The 21,403-nt window shown below is 43.6% G+C and overlaps 1 protein-coding gene across 4 annotated transcripts in view; it reads right to left on the minus strand.

The window, feature by feature from the left end:
• Positions 1-1,245: 1,245 nt before the first annotated feature.
• The window catches only part of NECTIN3 (nectin cell adhesion molecule 3), a 136,600-nt gene continuing 116,442 nt past the window's right edge, over positions 1,246-21,403 (minus strand). Inside the window, exons 9-10 of one of the 4 annotated variants that reach the window (XM_081797319.1) lie at positions 20,555-20,750; positions 1,246-4,280 (exon numbers count right to left, since the gene is read on the minus strand). In XM_081797319.1, coding sequence (XP_081653445.1) covers positions 20,571-20,750 — 180 coding nt within the window. In that variant the 3' untranslated portion in view covers positions 1,246-4,280; positions 20,555-20,570. Of the gene's footprint in view, positions 4,281-12,735; positions 20,751-21,403 lie in introns of those variants that run through there. The other 3 variants (XM_081797320.1, XM_081797318.1, XM_031037820.2) reach the window with 3 other exon arrangements.

Consider the following 21,403-nt stretch of genomic DNA (forward strand, 5'->3'; position numbering starts at 1 on the left):
TTTCTGTGTTTAGCTGACCTTTGAAAAACTGAAGGCTACCATTGAAAAATAGGATAGGACAGATCTAATTTTTGTTTTGTTTTGTTTTTACTGCTTTTCAAATATAGAGACTGTTTCAAAAGCTTAGCAGTGAAAATACTCAGGTTCCTTTAGGAATGAGCTTGCAGGTGGCTAACTACTGCTAGCCTGTTAGTTCAGAGGTGACTGAGTAATTCTGCACCACGCTCTCCTGGGAGCAGCAACATGAGAGAGAAGCAGCCAGGCTGCCCACTGAGGTTGGGGTAACCTGACCTGGGCTGGGAGGGGTGTCGCAGGGCAGACCCCACTGATGCTCCAGCCAGACACACAGTGATCACAGGAACCAGCTGTGCTGGGACCGTTCGAGGTCATGCATTTTTTTTTTCCTCAAAAGCAGCATTTTGCTAAATATAACTAAATATGATCTAATTTTTAATATTGAAAAAACTTTTCCAAGACAAATTGGGAAAAAGTGTCCTGTCCCACATGTTCTGGTTTGAGGTTAGGAAAATACAGCCTTTCGAGTAAGGAATGCCTAAGTCAGAGCTGGGAAACGTTGTGTCCCGCCAAGGGAAGAGAAGCTGCTGACAGCTCCGGAGCCGGGATGCCGGAGTGGGGGCAGAGCCACGCCTCACCTGACCAGAGCCTGGGGCGGGGGGGGGGGCGGCAATGAGTTCAAGAAGCCCCCCAGCGAGGCCTTCCACCTGGGGCAGGTCCGCCGGAACAGGGAGAAAAGGGGCATCCCGAAGGCGCGGTTTACTCTACAGCTGCGCTGTGCCTCCGAAAACCAAAACCACAGCGGGCCCAGCCCAGGAAGGCGTCTGAGGTTTGCTGCCTGGGCTCGGCCGCTCCGCGGTGCGTTCCCGTCCCCTGCAAACAGAACACTCCAGGGCGGTTGCGCTAGGAAGTCACTCAAAGAAAGAAAGTTCGTTTCAGGGACAACAATTTTTATTTATTTATTTCTGAGTACTCAGAAGACACCCGTCGTTCTAGGAGTTCAGAATTCCTTCCAGCCTTCCTGTATGTGTCCTGAGTTTGTGAAAGGCTCCGCGGTCCACACAATTTTGTATCTGGGAGGGGGGTGCGGTGCGGGGTTCCAGGGGCGTGGGCCCCATCCGCGGGCCCCATCATGGGGATACAGTGGTCAAGGGCAGAGGATCAGTTGCAGTTCGAGGCTTTTTCCTGCATGGAGTTTATCTCAACAAATACAATTTTACACCGTTATGATTTGTTTAAAGATTTTATATATTTATTTGACAGAGAGAGAGAGATAGCGAGAGCAGGAACACAAGCAGGGGGAGTGGGAGAGGGAGAAGCAGGCTTCCCGTGGAGCAGGGAGCCCGATGCGGGGCTCGATCCCAGGAACCTGGGATCATGACCTGAGGTGAAGGCAGACGCTTAACTGACTGAGCCACCCAGGCATTATGACTGTTCTGCTCTCGTGTTCCTCTTGAACATGAGAAAATATGTTACACACATAAGGTGAGAAGCTGCAAGGGTGTTATTTCTCAAGTGGGGAAGCGGGAAGACTCACTGAGAGAAGCCCTATTTTCTGCCGACTTCCCCCCTGTCAACAAGAGAGGGCTCCAGGCCTCCACCCTCCAGCCACTAAAAATGTTTACCTTGAACTCAAGTATAACCGCCTTTGTGTGTTTAATGCTGTTTTTGAGACCATTAAAGTAATACGTGTTTATTAGAGAAAACCTGAGAAAACAAGCAAACATAGATATAAAATAAAAATCAATTCTAATCCCATGAAGGAACGGCTGTTAACATTTATTTACATTGTTAACATGAATTTACCCAGCCTTATTTATACAATACACACGTACACAGTTGGTGGTATGTGTGTATCACACGGCACACAGCGGCTGGGACGTAACTGAGATCGCAGAACGTGGAATTTTGAATCTTACCATTTCACTTAATAACAGATCGTTAGTATTTTCTTTGGTTTAAAATATTCTTTGAAGACATTTCAATGAATACATAACGTTCCATAGTATAAGTGTATAATTTCATATTAACTTTTCTCCATGAATGAATTTTTGTATTTTCTTCCAAATATTTGTTTTAAATAATAACTTAATACAAATCTTAACACATGAATCTTTGTCTTTTTACTCTATCCACAGGGTAGAGTGCTGAATGGGACATTATTAGGTCAGAAAGCGTGGGTTTCTTTTTAGAAAGATGCATTAGTTTATATTCCTAGAAGTGGTGTATGAAAGTATTACTTTAATATCCTGTTTTCAATACTAAATATTATAATTTAAAAAATTCTCTATAAGGAGTGAAAAATGGCCATATCATTGTTGTTTCAAGTTTCACAGTTTCTAAGAGGTTTCATTTTTCTAGGGAAAAAAAGCATGATTGCGTATATGGCATATTTTCTTCAAAACATCTATAGTAGGTCTACCCAAAGAGCCTTCCTTAACTATCATAAATGGAACCATGTAGTGATAACTATAGTATTCTCAGGGTAGAGTTTCAAGAGACACTCACTGGTCTGTGAGGCTATGCCTTATGGAATCATCTGAGCAACCCCTGCAAAAAGGGGGAGGGCGAAGGGGGCCGTTTGGGGGAAGGGGGCAGCTCTCAAGCCTGGAGCAGAGCCACAGTGAGGAGGCTGGGTCAGAGCTGCCCAGCAAGAGGACTCTGGACACAGGAGGGAGGTGCTGGAGGACAGAAAAGAGTCTTCGAGGATGTGAAGGTGTGGAGACAAACACTGTGTAATAGTTTTTCTTCCTAAGGACATTTCTTTTGGGAGGCAAGCCTCAAGTGGATGCTGGTATGGGCAGGAATCATTAAGCCCTCCAGCAGTGCGTGTCAGACCGAGATGCAGGCTAGAAATGGAGGTCAGACCTACCCATCTGGTAGCAGATAGTGGAAAGACGTTCATCTAGGAAGGCAGAGGATGCATCCAGAGTGTAAGGTGGTGGCAGTCGCTCAGGTAGACAGCACTTGGCATTGAGCAAGTTCTTTGAGTGGTCATTGGTGGGTGTCCTTGACCTTGATAGGGCATGGAGAGCTAAATATATTGTCTGCCCAAATGTGAGGCTAGATCAAGGTGTTGCAACATGCAAAGGTGGATCATGGGCCCTTAGTTGTGGCTCAGGGGATAGACCAGCAAGGCTAAGGGGACCCTCGATGATCTGAGGATCTGGACAAGTTAGGTCAGATCCTTGGGCCCCGACATCCAAATAGGAGGCCAGTTATTAGAGCTGACAAGCAGGGTTTGGCCTGGCTGGACAGGAATATCCTCAAAACCTAGGTACCAACTCCGAACATTCTCCTGGCAAGGCCTGGGACCAAGTCCAGATGCTGCCTCCAGTTGGGGCTTGAGAGGTCTCAGCTGTGGGGACTGGCAGATGGAAGTGGCGAGGGGCCAAGAATGTCATCAGAGAAAACACGGAGAGAGCTCTTGAAGACACCCCAAATGAAACTCAAAATACTGCATTTCATTCTCACCATGCAAGCTCTTGAACAACTGGAAACTTCAAATGATAAATTGCAAGAGATTTATGGGTGAGGAAAAAAAAAGCATGTACTAGAAGAGGCCCAATTGGGAAGGAGCAAAAACTAACCAGTAAAGCAGGCTAACCTGAGTGGAATGAGCAGTCAAATGGAGTAGGTTTTGATACCAGCAAGGTGGGGCGGGGGGACTGAAAAGCAAGAAAAGGATTTGTAGGGACATATTTTTTTTTAAAGCCAGATTGTAAATCAAGGGCATGAGATTAATGATGACTTTAAAATGGCTAAGGTATTGAACTGATTTTCTTAATCTGTCTTTAATAAGAAAAGTGGAACCAAGCAGTCGTTTCAATTAGGTGATAATGTAGAATTTGCAAAAAATGTCCACAGCTGGTAAGAAAAACCTGGAGACTGTGTAAATATGCAGCTCAGCAGGTCTTGATGAAATTCATCCTTGAAGTAATGCCTGTAAATAATCCACACAACTTGGGGAAAGGGTTAGACAGAGTGGGGAGCGGGTGGGAGCAGTGGGGAAGGCAGGGGAAGGCAGCCAGCTCCTGAACCCCTTGAAGAGCACCATGCAGCACACCGCGGGGGTAGGTGTTATGCAAGAGACACAGGAGAGATCTCGTCAGGGCCTTGCGAGGCAGGCATGGTAGTGTGCTACCACTCTAGGAAATACCGTAGGGAAACGTAGTTTGGAGCTTGAGCAAGGAATTGCAGGTGGGAGTCAACGTCCTCATGTTTTCTCGGGCGTCTTTAACACCTTTAGGACAGTTGCCAGGTCACTGTGGAAGTGGAAAGAGCGATCTTAGTTTTGAAGAGCAGATGTTGCATTTTGTTCAACCCACAAATATTTGACAAATACATATTACATGCCTCATCTGTTCTGGGGGAGCGATGGAGGAGGCAAAAATAGGTTATGACTTTTTGGAGCTTATGAGCTCATGGAGGCACCACAGACCAAATGAGGAAATGGCGCAAAATGGCATAAGCTAAACTGTCAGCACGGGTGGGGCAGGCCCTAAGGGCCATGCCAGAAAACACACTCATACGGACTTTCAACTAGGGGAGACGTCCAGAGGGGGCACTTGAAAGGGGCTTTAAGGATAAGAAAGATTCCAGGCAAGAAGAGAGTGTGGACTCTCCCCGAAAAGGTTAGAACAGCGGGTAGTGTACGCTGGGGGAATAGTACATTAGCTGGTGGGAATAGAGAGCACATGCTGGGAAGTGGGAAGGGATAAAGTAGAGAGGAAGAATGCCAAGTTGCAAAAGGTTAGAGTACTAGAAAACAGAATAGAACATGATTTGGTCAGCAAGGAGTTCTTGTGGCATTCTTGAGCAAGACAGTGACATGAGGAGTGGACTCCAAGAAAGATGTTCAGTCCTGGAGGATGCAGGCAGGATCAGAGCATGGACAGATGAGTAGAAGGGTATGCCCTCAATAGAAAGCCACTTTTCCTGCTACCACCCTGATCTAAGCCACCAGACCTCTCCATTAAATGCTCTCTAAACTAGACTCCCAATGCTGTCCTTGCCCCTCTTTGGTCAGTTTCAAGATGGCAGCCAGAGTGATCCTGTTAAAAGCATAAGCGGATTATACCTCTCCCCTGTCATAGATCCCTCCAATGGCTCCTATCTCATGCAAGGAGAAGCCCAAGTCCTTACAATGCCCCCACAAAGTAGTACCTGATCCAGTGCTCACCTCCCATTTCTTCTCAGACCTCATCTACCTCTTCTCCCCTCACTCACTCATTGCTATTCCTCAAATGTGGTGGCCAGAGTCCTGCCACAGGACCTTTGCACTTGCTGCTCCTCCCTCTCTGCCTGCATGGTTTCTTCTTCCAGGTGCATGGCCCTCCACCCCTTCACACTTTTACTTAAATATCACCTTGTCAGTGAGGCCTTCCCTGGCCACTCAATCTAAACTGTAAACCCTATGCCCCCAACACTGACTCCCTTCCCTACTTTGTTTTTCATCCATACTTCTAACATACAATTTTTTAATTAAATTGTTTATTGTCTCTCTCCCCCTCTATCCCCATGAGACAGAGCTTTTATTTGTTCTGTTCATTGTCATAGTCTTAGTACCTAGAGCAGAACTTGGCTCGACCATACGAACTGAATGAATGAATGAATGAATGAGTGAATGAATATCACAGAAAGCTGAGAGGGGCTGAGGGTGCACAGTGGATGAGAGCTGTAAGAATGGAGAAAAAGGGGATCACTGTATGAGCGACTGTATGAAGCTGACAGCATCTGGATTCCCGAAGAGTTAAGGAAACACATGTCCTCTCAGCAGAAGCCCCCCTGTTCCTTGCCGTGTCCAAAACCTGGGCTGATTAGATTATAAAGGGGAATCATCTTTGAACCATGATAAACATCCAAATGAGACCCATTAAGTGACCTGCTACATGAATAAATCTCGATCTTTCCAGGAAATTCCTAATGAGGTTTTGAAACATGGACTTTTTCTCCTTCTATTTTTAATTCTTTTTTTTTTTTTTTTTAAAGATACTCAGTGATCTTTTTGTACATTTACAACTCTGGGTATCTTTTTTTTTTTTTTTAAAGATTTTATTTATTTGAGAGAGAGAATGAGATAGAGAGAGAGAGCATGAGAGGGGGGAGGGTCAGAGAGAGAGGCAGACTCCTTGATGAGCAGGGAGCCCGACGTGGGACTCGATCCCGGGACTCCAGGATCATGACCTGAGCCGAGGGCAGTCGCTTAACCAACTGAGCCACCCAGGCGGCCTCTATTTTTAATTCTGCTGGATAGTACTACAAAAAAAATCTATTTTAATACTGTTCAGAATTCTAAATTCAGATTAGCATGTTCTACACACTTCAAGAGTTCATTTTTAAAATAGCATTTTGAGGTGTCTTATGACAAACACTATAATCCATTGTTTTATAATTAGAACCCTCAAAGACCCTCACATATGTGGAAATTGAAAATAAGGAAGAAAAAAGATTATGAGATGAGTGATACGAAGGAAAGGAACATGAATGTGAGGGTGAAAAAAACTGAGGATAAAAACAAGAGACAGACTGAGTTAAGATTTTTCCAAAAGTGCTGCTATAAATAAATATTTGTGGGACTGGAGTCAAGGTTAGATCAATGCAAGAACCAGCAAGTGGGTGGGGTGGGGAAAGAGAGGAGCCAGAGCAGGGCTTTGCATGAAGTGCTCCCCATCCTCTCAGCATCCGTCTGGCCGTGTGCCTAAGCACACAGAAAGTACATGTGGAAGAGCTGAGGGTCTGAGAGGACCACAGCATTTATGAGTGTGGAGGAAGACCGACATGACCAGGTCCCTTACTGATGTGCAGCAGGTCTGAATCAGTCCGCACACTCAGGTGTGCAAGAAATATCACATCTCTCTCTTTTCTCCTAGTCAACTTTTCTAAAGCCAGGCTTCCATCCCAACAGGTGAGGTGGAAATTCAAAGCTATTCTGGCAACACTCTTCTGCTTACCTTTTCTATTTCAAGGTTGTTTCCAAGTCCTGGGGTCCTACACAGTGCCAGCGTGATGCTGGTGGCGGCAGCATGTCACTCCAGGCCCGCCACCGTGCTCTTCTTTGCCAGGACTAGGACACAGGGCAGTCCAAAGTCCCTAATTACTGATGGCATTCCCCCTGAGGCTCTACTCCAAATGCAGAAATATCAGAAACAACATGGACATCTAGATTTCTCACAGGACCCACCATCCTAGAGCATCTTTTTCAGTTTGAGAGAAATTGCCTTCTCTTCAAACTCTACTCTCAGAACGATGGTTTTAGGCTTTTAGAGGAAATTTCAGGAAAGAACAGAATAAACCTCCCCTGACACGAGGAAACCACCCCCTTGAATGGGGAAAAAGGGAGCGGCAACATACAGGCAGAGAACATAACTTAAACATCACCTTACCATCTGCAGCCCCTTCCTAGCCTACAAGTAAAGAGCAACTGGTCTAATGAAAGTAACTGGCTTCCTTCAATGTCTCTCCTGGTGTGAGCAGGGGAAAACGGAGGAAGAACTCGCTGCCCTAGCCCTCAGCCTCCGAGGCTGACCCTGCTGCCGGGCGTCTCCTCACCGAACAGCCTGGGGCGGGGGCACATCCAGTGGCTGAGGGAGTCAGGGGCATGGAAACCCAGCTATTTCACCCAGCGTGGGGGGCCTCTGGGGTGCCGGCCGTACAGAGTCCAGCACGCCCTGTGGGGTGGGTCAAGGCTTCCCAGACCTGCATCCCAGTTTTTCCATCTCTTCCCCTGCCCCGCCTCCACCCCCGTCCACAGGCATTCTTCTCTAAAGAAGTCCCTGCACACCAAAATCCATCTCAGCATCTGCTTCTAAAGACCCCAACCTGCCACAGTTCTTCTAGGAGTGCTCCTAGAAAGTGGTGAATAAGATGGGCTTTTGGAGCCAAATCACTAGCCACCTGGCAGGCAATGAGGACCCAGTTGGTGATAAACAGAACATAGCATCCCCTGGCCCAAGGTGATGGTCCAATAGGTGGTTAAATGAAAAGGTATATCCCCGGAAAGGAACAAACTAGCAGGTGAGGTTTATCAGGTGTTGAGAAGGGAGAAAGAGTAATTACAAAGACAATGGAATTGGATGAGTGTTGCTAAAAGCCATGAATACACAAAAGGTAATGAAAAGCTGCAGGCAATGAATAGGCAAATAAAAGCCAAATATGAGAGCCAGAGAGTCTCCTTGGTAGTTACAAAGAGACTCTCAGCTCCTGCAGCTGAGGCCCAAGCCCAGAATTAAATCTAGTGCTGACCTCCAGAGACCGTTAAATATCCCACCAAGGTAGACCTTAGGAGCTATGTGCCCCACTCAAGAGCTACCCCCACCTCTGCTGGCTACAAGGCTGATGGGAGGATTAGGTCACACCATGATTCCCCCGGGGTCAGGCTGGGCACAACCCAGGAGAAGAGGGGCTCTGGTCCAAAGGAGCTGCAAGGCCTAACCAACATATACTGGCCAAGGCCAAGGTAGCACCATTGGCACTGGACTCTGAGGCTGCCCGAGCCAGAGCTGTTGGGACATACGACTGTAGGGAGCATTCTCCAGAGATACAGGATTCAGACCTTGGCAAGACACCCCCCTCCCCGGGGCGATGGCGTCACCTTGCTACTAGGATGGTTCCTAGGAGCCTGAAGAGAGCAATGGCCTACACTAAGCAAAGCTGAAATGCCAGAATTTCCTTGGCCGATCGAGGAAGAAAGGATTCAAAGGCTCAGGGATGTAGACATGCTTAGAGTGTCTCCATACATATTATAATATAGATTATGTGAGGCCCAGCAACCAACCGAGGGATTATGTTCCACAGAAAGGCCTGGAGGACATACCATCTACCAAGGTCATCAGGAACACGCTAGTGGGAAGGGCTCCAGCATCACTAAAATGTTCAGCAGTGACGACAGGACCACAAATGGTAATAGGAGAGGACCCCAAATGGCAAGACCCCCAAATAACAGAGGCCAAGTGGGAAACGGCCTGCAGCAAGCCAGGTGGATGCAATGGTCTCAGTGAGGAGCTGGGCGACAGTGGCGGCCACAGGGCCCGACCTGCAGCATTGTGGAGAAGCTTACGGGATCCCTGGGTCAGCAGCAGCAGCACCTAGGAACGTCTTAGAAATGCAACTTCTCACCACTCCATCCACACCTCCTGAATCAGAAACTCTGGGATAAAATCGGAACTTCATCAAGCTGTGCAGGTGATTCCAATGCAAGCTGAAGTCTGAGAACCTCAGGAGAGAACACAGGTTTAACAGGACCGACTTTGGAAAGCAGGGCCGTGCCAGGAAACCCAGGAAGTTGGAATGAATTCTGCCAGGGGATATCTGTGCTAGGACGTCCTCTGCATTTTAGAAAAGGCTTTGCTTTCTCTTTAGCCAACAGAAGCACAGGAGTTTACAAAAAGTCACAGATTCTTCAAGTCCCTTTACGCCCACATTTCCACTTAGGAAATGTCGTATTTGGGTAATCAACAATTGTGAGTTCTGAGCAATGAATAGCTCCAGCCCTTGTTCTACTGAGCCCACTTCTGCCCAGCAAAGTTGCTTCTTTTCTTTGATTTGAGCAGACAAGTAGAGGCCAAAAGCACCAACCCCACACTGTCACTTTGGGTTTTACCAACCCTAGGAAGGGAAGTGTGTAGAAAAGGGAGAGGGAGCCCCAGGAGAGTGTGGACAAGAAGGCAGAGCTCTTCTTAAGAACAGTTCACGAACTGATAGCAATGTGGAAATGTAGGAGACCAGAAATTCAAAGGGCCATTTAAAGTCCGAGATATGAACTAATTATTGTCTGGATGATTTGCCACCTAATTTCTCTCTTATAGCAATTTCAGAAGGTATAAAAGGACTTTCTCCCCCCTTATATTGTGCTTTTTGGTAAAAGCCTAAATCTAAAGTTGAGGCTTTTCCCAGAACCTCTGGGAAGAAGAAACTTGCAGGAAAATCCCTGATCACAGGGGTTCGCAATTGCATATCTAACCACCAAGATATGCAATTTCCCCACATTTGTACTCTGGCACAAACCATCTATATGTGTGCAATATGTCTGCTCTTTTGTTTACCAGGCCATTTCCTACCTATTCAACACCAAGCTAAAATATATTTCCAGGAAGTCTTTTGGATGGATCAGAATATGTTTCCCTTTGTTACGTTATCGTTTTATTCCAACACATTTTTTGACATTCCAAGGAGTGCGTGTGTGTATGCATCTGCCTTGTGGAAATGTAGCTATGCTCCCAGAGTAATGAAGGCAGAGACAAAGGCTGTTTGGGGGTCTAATAATACAATGGGACGGGCAGATATTCTCCCTCCCATTGGCTGCTTATAGGAGTGGAAGAGAAAACCAAGGATAGCCTTGAGGGTGGTAGCCACGGTTGCTGATCACCCCATGTCATACCAGTTGGAGATGGCTTAGGTCAGCGACATGTTTGCAGCCGCCAATTATGCACGTCCCTTCCCAACTTCAGTGCTGTTGTGTCCGTAGCTTAAAATTGACCACGGTGGGGTGGATATTCACACCGTGGGAATCAGAAAATGTTATAGACCAAGTTTTTGGGTTTTTTTTTCCCCCAAATCCAGCATGCAGATTTATCAGCACCATTACCACTTGTATTCTTTTTAACACTCCACATCTCCTTTGAAGAGGCTCATGCTTTCCTCTGCATTCTTGAACATAGAGAATGTATTTATAATACCGATTCTAATGTGTCTATCTACTAATTCTATCTTCTAGATCAGAAAGTTTGGCCAACTATGGGTCCAAATCCTGGTTTTATATGGCCCATGAGCTAAGAAAGGTTTTACATATTTAGAGGGTCGTAGACAACAAACATACATTATTAGCCAACAGGAAAATTCAAATAAAAAACACAGTGAGATAGCACTTCACCCTTACCAGGACAACTATAAGCAAAAAAGACAGATAACAAGCATTAATGAGGTTGTGGAAAAAGTGGAGCCCGCACACACTGTTGATGGGAGTGTAAAAAAATGCAGCAGCTTTGGAAAACAGTTCGGCAGCTCCTCAAAAGGTTAAGCTATCCAGTTGCCATATAATCCAGCAAATGCACTCTTAGATATATATGTAAGAAAAATAAACACGTATGTTCAAAGACTGGTACATGACAGTTCATAGCATTATTCATAATTCATAATTACTTCCCCAAGTTGTAAACAACTAAAATGCCCATCAACCAATGAATGGATAAAATGTGGTCTCTCCATACAATGGAACGTTCCTGGAATATTATTCAGCAATAAAAAGAAGTGAATGATAAATGCTAAAGCATGGATGAACCTTTTTTTGTTTGTTTTTTAAAATTTTTTAATAAGATTTTATTTATTTATTTGACAGACAGAGAGAGAGCACAAGCAGGGGGAGTGGCAGGCAGAGGGAGAGGGAGAAGCAGGCTCCCCACAGAGCAAGGGGAGCCCTATGAGGGGACTGGATCCCACGACTCGGGGATCATGACCTGAGCCAAAGGCAGTTGCTTAACCAACTGAGCCACCCAGGTGCCCGCATGGATGAACCTTAAAAGCATGTCAAGTGAAAGAAACCAGACACAAAGGACCACACGATATATGATTCTATTTATAGGAAATGTACAGAACAGGCAAATCCACAGAGACAGAAAGTAGTCTAGTAGTTGCCAGGGGCAAGGGGAGTGGTGGGGTGGGGAGAGTGGATGGGAGTGGGTTTCTTTTGGGGTTGATGAAAATATTCTAAAATTGTGGTGAAGATTATATAACTCTGGGAATATACTAAAACAAACACTGAGGGGCGCCTGGGTGGCTCAGTTGGTTAAGTGGCCGGCTCTTGATTTCCGCTCAGGTCATGATCTCGGCATCCTGGGATGGAGACCCATGTCAGGCTCTGTGCTCAGCGGAGTCTGCTTGAGAGTTTCTCTCCCTCTTCCTCTGCTCTTCCCCCTGCTCGTGCTCTCTCTCTCAAATAAATAAATCTTTTAAGTCAATCAATCAATTGATCAATCACTGAGTTAATATACTTTAAAAGGATGAATTTTATGGTATCTCCTAAGTGGTTCTCAGACTTGGACATTTCACAGACCAGTAAGCATTCATTCCCAAAACAAAATTCAGGGACCTATGATAGATGCCAACTTTTTTGGGGGTAAGTAATAATATTTTTAAAGTTACTGGCGCACCTGGGTGGCTCACTCAGTTAAGCAACTGCCTTCAGCTCAGGTCACCATCCCAGAGTCCCAGGATCCAGACCCTGCATCATGAGGCTCCTTGCTCAGAGGGGAGTCTGTTTCTCCCTCTGACCCTCCTCCCCCCGCCATGCTCTCTCTCACTCTCTTTCAAATAAATAAATAAAATCTTCAAAAAAAGTTTTTTAAAGTTACTCTCTACTACTAATATCATTTCATAAAAGAAGGCATATTTTAACACCTAAGGATTAATAAGGAATGAAGAATTCTTTAAGTGGAATAAATTTAGCTTCACTAAAAAAAAGGTATTAAAGTAATTTTCACAAGCAGTTATAATAATGTGTAACTGATCACGTTTCAAAAACATTTCCAATACTGCCTTAAGTATGAAAGTACTTCTGTTGCTATTTTTAAAATCTTTTTTTTAAATGGATTCCAGTATAGAAATTTACCATTTCTATAAAAGATGTTCTTCAAATCTTGAATTTTGCAGTCATGTAATTAGGTTATCACTTTTTATATGTATTTTAAACATAACTGATTTATTGATAATAAGGTAAATGAAAAATTTTAGGTGATAAAAACTTTATTCAAAACATGTCAAGAACCATACAGTTCAAAAATAAAAGATAATTTCTGGTAACTTAAAAATAAAGAGTATCTATAACAACCACATTAACTCTACTATTTATAATACAATCTCAAAATCAAAGCTAATTTTTGTACTTCTATATTTTGCCACATTTGAGCTAAAAATCCTCCTCCTTACCCCACTATATTGTTATGCAACCCTTTTAGTTTTAACACTTAAAATACAACTTGAGCATTTTCTGACAAGCAAGAATATATACTATTGGTTTCTTCTATCAGGGACCTATGTCCCTATACATAGTTCAAATCCCTAGAAACTAATTTTTACTAAAAATATTTTTAAAGGAGAAAACAGGTTAGTAAAACATTTTATTTGAAAACAATGGGTATATTAGTATTCTGAACTGAGCTGCACAAGAATACATTTCTACTTGAAGACTCTCCAGATTATTCGTTACACGTTTATACAGTACGGGACATTTGCAAGATGCTTTCCACCATTTATTAGTCAAGACTCACGACCCCAGGTGCTGTGAAATAGCAGAATTAACCTCAGTTTATGCAAGGAAACCAAGGCACATGGTCAGATCTTCTCAGGGCCAGAGTGAAGTCTCACTAGCTTCTGACTTATGTGCAGAGCTGAATGCTTGTTTGTGGAATACATTCATTCGTTTAATGATGGGAGTAAACGCAGGTGGGATTTGCTGTGGGAGAATTAGTTTTGGCTCTGTAAGTAAAAAGTTCTGAGCATGGATAAGATAAAGGACAATTTCAGTGTGAAAAGGGTTAATGGGAAGAAAGTTAAAACCAGAGTAAGCCTATTCAGACAGAGATCACTTTCCAGAAATAAAAATAGCAAAACAAGAATAGGAAAAGAATTAGAGCTATAGAGTTTCTCATTTCTAAGCCTAGGGGCTTTTATAAAATCACTTTAAAAGTAGGACCTCTCTTGAAGACAACCCTTAAGTATCTTATTTTTCCCTCCATAAAGCTCTGTGAGGTACAGAGTATGAACTTACAGGGTGAGACTAAGGAGTACAGAAGTTAAGACGTTAAGACTACATAGAGAGGGAATAGGCTGGAGCAGATGTTATGTCTTAAAGCATTGGCTTTGAAATAGAAACAGAAGGTAGAGGATAAACAGGAACTTTTCTGGATGGACAAATGGAATAATCCAGGGATCCAGTAGCCACACCAGCTACTTAACTTTTTTTTTTTACAAAGGACTTGGAATTTCAAGTACACAACGAAACCTAAGATGACAAATGCTCTTCCGGGTATTGAAATACGCAGTAAGTTCTCATAAGACTGCATGAAAAAGCAGAGGCATAACAGCCACAGTGCGGGTAAGTGCAAACTACCACATGTAGGAAAAAATACTGCTGGCTGTAGTCAAAATATGGGGAACACTGAGCTATCAACACGACTTGAGAGAGGAATTTAATTTAGCCTGATCAATGTGCTAATTTAAGGAAAAATACTGGTCGTTACTGGAAACATTATTAAAAACCAAAAGCAGTGACACCCTGTTACTTGGAAAATCCTGTGTGACCCTGCACTTCCTAGATCTATTGTGAGTTATTGGGACATTAGGGATGTTTGAGGTTATTCCTAACCTCTGGAGGAGACTCATAAAGCATCCCTTCATGGTTGCCAGACACAGTTGTAGCAGGATGGGTCACAGTTCTAAGCCAGTGTGGCAAATCTGATGTTCTGGATTCCCAGGGAGGTCTTCCCTCTAGGTGTCCTCTAACTGACTGTCACAGCTCAACCCCATGTCATGATGATAAATACAACCAGTGTAGGCTATAATACCAAGGATCCTGCTGGAAAAAAACTTCAAGAGGGCAACTGTTTGGTAAAGAATACAGAATATAGTTACTTCTTTTTGGTGCAGGGAGGTATGTAACTCGATACATATCATGTCCTTAGACCCCAAACACTGATTAGAAAATTCCTGGGAATGGACCAATAGAAGGGAGCTATTCCCAAGTGATGACATGAAGAATCCTTTTATTTATCCATGGCAGTTTCCCTTCTCCCTGGTATGTAGAAGGAACTCCCACATCATGCTCTTCTCAGTTGATACTGTATGATAAAACAGTAATGTAGTGGCATCTGAGGTTTTGACATTCTCTCATTCTAGTTTACTCGGCGCCACAATCAAACTGAAACTTGAGAATAACTAACCTAGTAATGAAAATACAGTAGAAATAAACCTAATGTTTTATGTATTTTGACCATCAAGGTAAATATGACCTTTCTGTTCCCCCCCAACCTTTTTTGCAGAGATAATGTTAAAGCAAATATGATAAAATGGGTCTGAAAGAGTGAAATGTTTGCAGATGTGAGGGTTCTTTTGTGTGTGTGAATGGAAAAAAATTTTTTTTAACTGCGAATTTTAAGTGGACCCTTCTCCCCTCTGTCTCTCTCACATACCGACCCTGCCCCCTCCCCGCCAAGAAAGGAAAGGTCGTCACTAAGGAGAAATGTCAGAAGGTGTGATATCCTGAGGAATCCTTAACAAATTGTTACATTCTATGTAATTTAAATTATTTTGGCAATCTTTAATTAGTCTTAATAAACACTCTGGGAGTGGTGAGTAAACATTTGAAGAATCCTGTTGGGGGAATAACATCCTCCAAAGGTTGTTAGCATTTGAAAAACTCTAGTCTCTTCAGAGGCTTCTACCACAAGAGCTTTATCTATAGTTTAACACCAGAGACTCTGTTAATAAATGATTATTTTCAACGGCCATATTAGTAGTGTTACAGGTACGTGGACTGGGACTGGCCAAATACTGCAGGGCACTCCAGCCCTTCCATCAATAGGGTATGAGACTCTAGCAAGCCCGCTAGCCCTGGATCCCTAGATTACTAACCTCTTCTGTGTCTAGCAGTTAAACAGAATTGGGTCACCTGACACTAAATATACTGGAATATTATTGGATTTGCTTTTAATAAACCTTTTGCATAAGATATTGTTGAATTCCCTAAAGAACAGAACTGGAACATTTTCAAGCTTACAGGACATTTGACTGTTACAGGGTGCCTGCTTGCTTATCAACATGAATGATGCAGAAATGGGTCAAACGGTGATTTCAGTGTGAAGAATCACCTGGTGAGGTTGGGGATGGGGGTGGGAGAAGAGCTACAGCCCTCACCCACCTCTACCTCCTGAAGGCTACCAGAACCACCAAATCTCTGCAAGGGACCAAACTGGCCAAGTCCAGTTCACAACAATTTTCTTTAATGGAAGAAATAGAAATTCCTTATAGATATAATAAAATTAATCCAGGCAGCATCTATAGTTGAATAGGCTTGCTGATAGCAGTTTCTGGTTTATCAGAAGAACTGAAGTCCCTGGTCCTCCTAGAAGATCTGCAAAGAGTCCAAGGATGAAGAACCTTGTCAGTTAAGCACACGGCTGAACCACTGGTGGGGACCCTGGCATTTCTACTTCACACTCTTCCTATTCTCCTTCTGGTTTTCTACCAAAGCTAGCTAGTTTTCCATCTATCCGCCTCTCCCTGGGAGTTCAATAAAGGTGGGACAGACCAAACAGAGTGATCGGTGTATCAAAGAACTAAGGTGAAGGTGTTAGAGAGAAGTTTGTGCCCAAATTATTTTGAACCAACTGGGATGGAGTGGCTTTAATTATTTGATTGTTTTTGCAGCTATGGTTATCTAACAGATATAAGTCTTTCTGAGCATTTTGAGAAGTTCAAAAACCAAGTAAAAATGAGCATTTGTGCTTCCAAACATTTTAATAAATGTTTTTTATGGGTTTTTTTCTTATGCATTTTCTTAGACCTCCATTCAAAAACAATCAGGAAAATGTATTCTCTTAACTCCTCTCCCCAGAAGCAGATTTTAAAGAAGTAACAGCTGGTTGGTGACTAGCATGGTCTGTGGGTGTGCAGCATAGGAGTGTGAGCCTTTCCATCCCCACAGGGGCTCCTGGAAAGGGGATGACACAGGAGTTTGGTCCTAGTCTGTGAAGGGATTCATGTAGGAGACTTGTCTGGGAATCCTGTCCATATCACAAATTCAATAATGTAGCTGTTATTAGTAGTAATCTGAAAACCAAGAGCACCCCTGGTTATGACAACATGCATTTGCAATTTTAGACAAAGCTTAAGAGGCTAAGCTCCAGATATCAAGCTTTCCATAAGACAAAATAGGTGTTACAGCAAAAGAAAGTATAAGTCCCTCTTGCACTTGGCTATACTCAAATTGGATCAAATTGAAGTTTTCATGTTACCACTTGGTTCTCCCCAGTGCTGGTGAGGGCGCTGGGAGTTTAGGTTCAACATTTAATAATAATAGAGTCATAGGCTTTTTCAGTTTGAAGAGAACTTATAATTTCCCATGTATTATTATCTTGTTTAACTCTCACATTTCTGAGAGGCTGACAGGAAAGGTAAAATCTCCACTTTATGGATAATGGGCAGCCGATGCCCTAGCGAGGTTAGGTGACTTGTTCAGGTTTTCGCAGCCAGAATGGGGGAGGTTGGGAGTAGAATCTGTTCTTTTGGTTCTTGGTAGATGGTCTGTCCTCGACACCCCAGGGAATAAGAGGCTTGAAGGAAGGCTCTATTGTATGTAAAGAATAGTACCACGAGGCCAGCCCAGTGCAGGCAAAGAGTGTACAACGAAAAGCAAAAGTCAGTTTTAGACTACTATGGAAGAGCATTTAGGAAATCATCCCCAAAAGATGGACGAAGAAATTGTGCTACCCTTGTGAGTAAATGAGGCCCTAAAAGATTTATGAGGAACCAGCTCATTTAGTTTAGAGGGCATTTATTTCTTTAGTATCTACCATGTGTGTGTTACAGGGAGGTCTATCACAGGTAAGAATTTTATCAGAAAGCATGGACTTCTTCAAACTTAGAAAATATAAGAAGGACAAGGATAGGAGAACCCTCACAGAAGAGGCAACAAATCACTGCCATTTAAGAATTAATGTCAATTCATATCCCATTATGCCGGGCCAATCCTGGACGGCCCAGAGGCTGTACTTTGGCTTGGTGTGCAAAGGTTGGTGACCCTGGAGCCTGGGCTGCCCATGCAACGGGCCACCATGGCTGCAATTCTGAGAGGGAGCACGCACACTCCAACCCCCCCGAAACGTTAAGCTTCGACCTTAAGCGGATAAGCACTCTGGGGATTTCTTTCTGTTTCCGTGTGTTCTAGTAAACCAGTTATGGGAAGAGTATCTAGTATCAGCTGTGGATTATATCACTCACTGACCTTTAAGAGTATAACTTCCAAATTTAAACAGACATCATCAAGTTGTCTAAGCTCCAAATTTAGAAATCAACGGGCTAATTTCGGATGGCATTTTTTGTTTGAGGGGGCTGGCTGATCAAACCCTTTTAAAGCTCCTTTCTGTTCCACTCAGTGTTCAGAGAGAACAGAAGGGAGACACCAGGATAAACAATTATATAGCTTATCTGACCCATGAAAAGGGCCAACAGCTATAAAATCTACCAGTCTGTTCGAGAACTATTGTAGCTGACAGAGAAGCAAAGAGGATAGTGAACTGGCTGGTTATAAGAGAGGTGTCTACACCACGAAATTTCTTTTCCATAACTACATCAAAATGTTAAAAATTTTATAGTGGGTTCTTCTTGGTAGGGAGGGCTCTGAAGACAGGCCAAAAGGCACTGAAAACCCAGCCCTTCCAAATCTAGTGCAAATGAAGACCTCTTTACTACCCCCTCCAAGGTCCAAGATAAGTTTTTGTGATTCTAATTCATCAACCCACTTCCCAGCAGGACTCTAGAAACCATCCCTAGTGTGTAAGGCATTTTTAAAGCTTTCTAAAGGAGCTGACATACCACCGTATCTCTTCCTTTGTAACATCTAGTATTTATAAAAACACTTTATTCTCAAGGAGAACTCCAACCACAGCCATCTTTCTGTTGGGAAACAATTGCAAGGATTCCTCCACCTTCAGCTACACTAATTCACTGATGGGATTCCAGGTAATAATCAAATATGTTCTTTCCATGCCATCTTGCAACAAAGGGCAGTAAACTCTGAGGTAGCGCAGTGATACAGCAAGGAGGGTCCTTGGGATTTACCCTTGAATTCCATATAACCCTAGAGCCTTTTCAATTGCTAAAGTGCTGAGTTAGAGTTTAAGCATCTTTTCTCCTAGAACTGTCAGTCCCCCAGGCAATAGGGGCAGACCGCGTGACTACTGTGGAACCACCTGGAAAACTTGCCTTTAAGAGTGTGGCACTAAAACAAGGGAACACACACACGAGCCAGAACCGCAGCCGGCACAACATGAATCACAAAGTATCTTTGGTATCTCATTAGAAATCTAGGTCCATATTCTCCTGTCCCCGCTGAAACTTAGGGTGGAAACGTGTACTCTTTTATTAGTACTTATGTCATTCTTTCCTAATATACGACAAGTCTGCAGTGTTTTTCATACCTCTCATCTTCCAGAACACACGGTAAAACAATGCCTTCCTTAAGATGTGAGAGTGATCGACATTTGCGCGGGTACCTGGGCCCCCTCCTCTGCTCACCCCGCTATAATTACTACCTTCAACCTCAGTGAGGCTACGTTGGCAAAGGGGACGGAGAAAACTCAAGACAGATATTTGCAGGCACCAAAATGTTGCACTGGTAAGTCAGTCACTATATTATTTGCTTTTTAGCATCCCTTGACTCTTGTTCTTGACTAGGTAAAAGAGGGTGGGGGGATAAAGGACAACATGAGGGTTTAGCATATACGCCATACTGAAGTGGCACTTAAAAAAAAAAAAAATTCACATTTTCTACCTGGCTTTTAAGAGCAGGAGTTATTTCATGGTGATTTTCCAGTAGGCTTTTCTGAGGTAGATAAAACATGGAGGAGAAGTAGTCTGAAGAAGCAGAGGGTGGCCAAAGCCTGTGTGGTTAGGATTAGTTTGAAAGGAATTTCAGAAGTGAAAGCTGAGCTTGTCATATGCAATACTACAGAAAAGAGGGACAGGGCTCAAGGCTGTCCACCACTTAGCCAAGGCTTTTAGAATTTCATAGGTGGGAAATAGGCTAATCTGGCTAGGAAAGAACAGAACTGTGGGAACAACAGAGTGAGAGCAGAAGCTTGGTGAGCACGCAGCTCATCAAGCCTAGGCAGAGAACGGCACAAAACACGTATCCCTCCGACCTTAGTGATCACGAAAGAACACCGATTACAGTTATCACAAGACTTTAAAAGCAACCAACAGGCTTGAGGGCTTCAACTGCTTTTGGTTCTTGTTGTTGTTGTTGTTTTGGATAAAGAGCAAATTTTGCATCTTTCCTCAGGCCTCCTGTTTGCACAGGTACTGTAATTGCATTAAGCATGTCAGGGAAAGCCAAATCCCGATGAAATAATTAGAGGGATGGATTCTGAACTCCTTTTTCTGCTCATTTGAGTTACAGCTGAACAGGCTGGCCTTCCTAAGCCCCAGCAAGGTTAACATTCCCAGCCGGGGCCTTTCTTTCTGGAGAATCACTGCTGCTATCACAGGCAGATGCTCTACATTTAAATGAACGAGCTGTTGTGGGCCAAATGTTAGTAGTTAAACGCTACCGTCACAGAGACAGACAAAGCTATTGTCAAGTTCCCAGACACACCTGGTGGCTAAGAAACTTGAGGAAGGAAAGAAATTTGCTGTTGGCTCCAAGCCATTCATCACGACTTCTGATACAGGTAAACTGGGATTATTTTATACGAGAGAATAAAATCATAACCATTGGCCTCAGTTTCTCTCCCCAGTCTAAGATTAAACGTTTGTCAGGAGGACATACACTGGAAAGAGGGAAATCACACGTAGTGTTCTCGTGGGTTGATGTAGACTCTCTCGGGCTCGTTGCTTTCATGATGTTTGCCAGGACTCCGGTCTTGGTAGCATATCTGGCTGTAAAGAGGGTACAGCGGCTGAATCCCATCTTCCCCCGTGGGATTCTCATCTTCATAGTCCAATCTCCTGCTATTTAGTCCATTCTAAAAATTCAAATATTGCTTACATTAACAGAGCAGCTGTTTGCATTTTCCTAGCACTTTGGTAAAAACAGGCAAGAATTGAATTCATTACAGTCTGTGTCTCTGATTCATTATCCCACAAGCTACTGAAAGGCAAGGTAAAGTCCAACAACTTACCATTTTCCAGTCCTGCGTTGCTTACAATACCTGAATAAGAGTCGCAGCAGCTCCTAAATACAAAGTTATGACTAACGGGAACTATAGTCAATTTCAGGTTTCAAAATTTGGAACTGGTATCGGTTAAACTAGGGAAGAACAAGGCTGTGAACTTCCAGAATCCCTCGGCAAGCCTCAAGCTTGGAATATGTGCATGAAATATACAGAGAATTATGTCCAACAGCCAAAACAAAACCAAAAGAAACCTCAGGATTCAGTGCTGGGGAATTAGGGAAAAGACAGTGAAATGAACTTGTATTTGACCATATGCCCAACGTAACTGAGAATCAGAAACGCTGTCAGAGCTGACACCATCAAATGAACCCCCGTGATGCTCTGTGGTGTCTCTGGTACTGACCCCTCTACCCGGTTACTGGTTTCATAAAACTCAATTACTTCTAAGATGGGCAAGCAAGCTCAAGGACTTTACAAAATCATACTATGCATGCTCAGATAGC

The sequence above is a fragment of the Leptonychotes weddellii genome, chromosome 1 (assembly GCF_054177405.1).
Source record: "Leptonychotes weddellii isolate Sample4059 chromosome 1, ASM5417740v2, whole genome shotgun sequence".
NCBI lineage: Eukaryota > Metazoa > Chordata > Mammalia > Carnivora > Phocidae > Leptonychotes > Leptonychotes weddellii.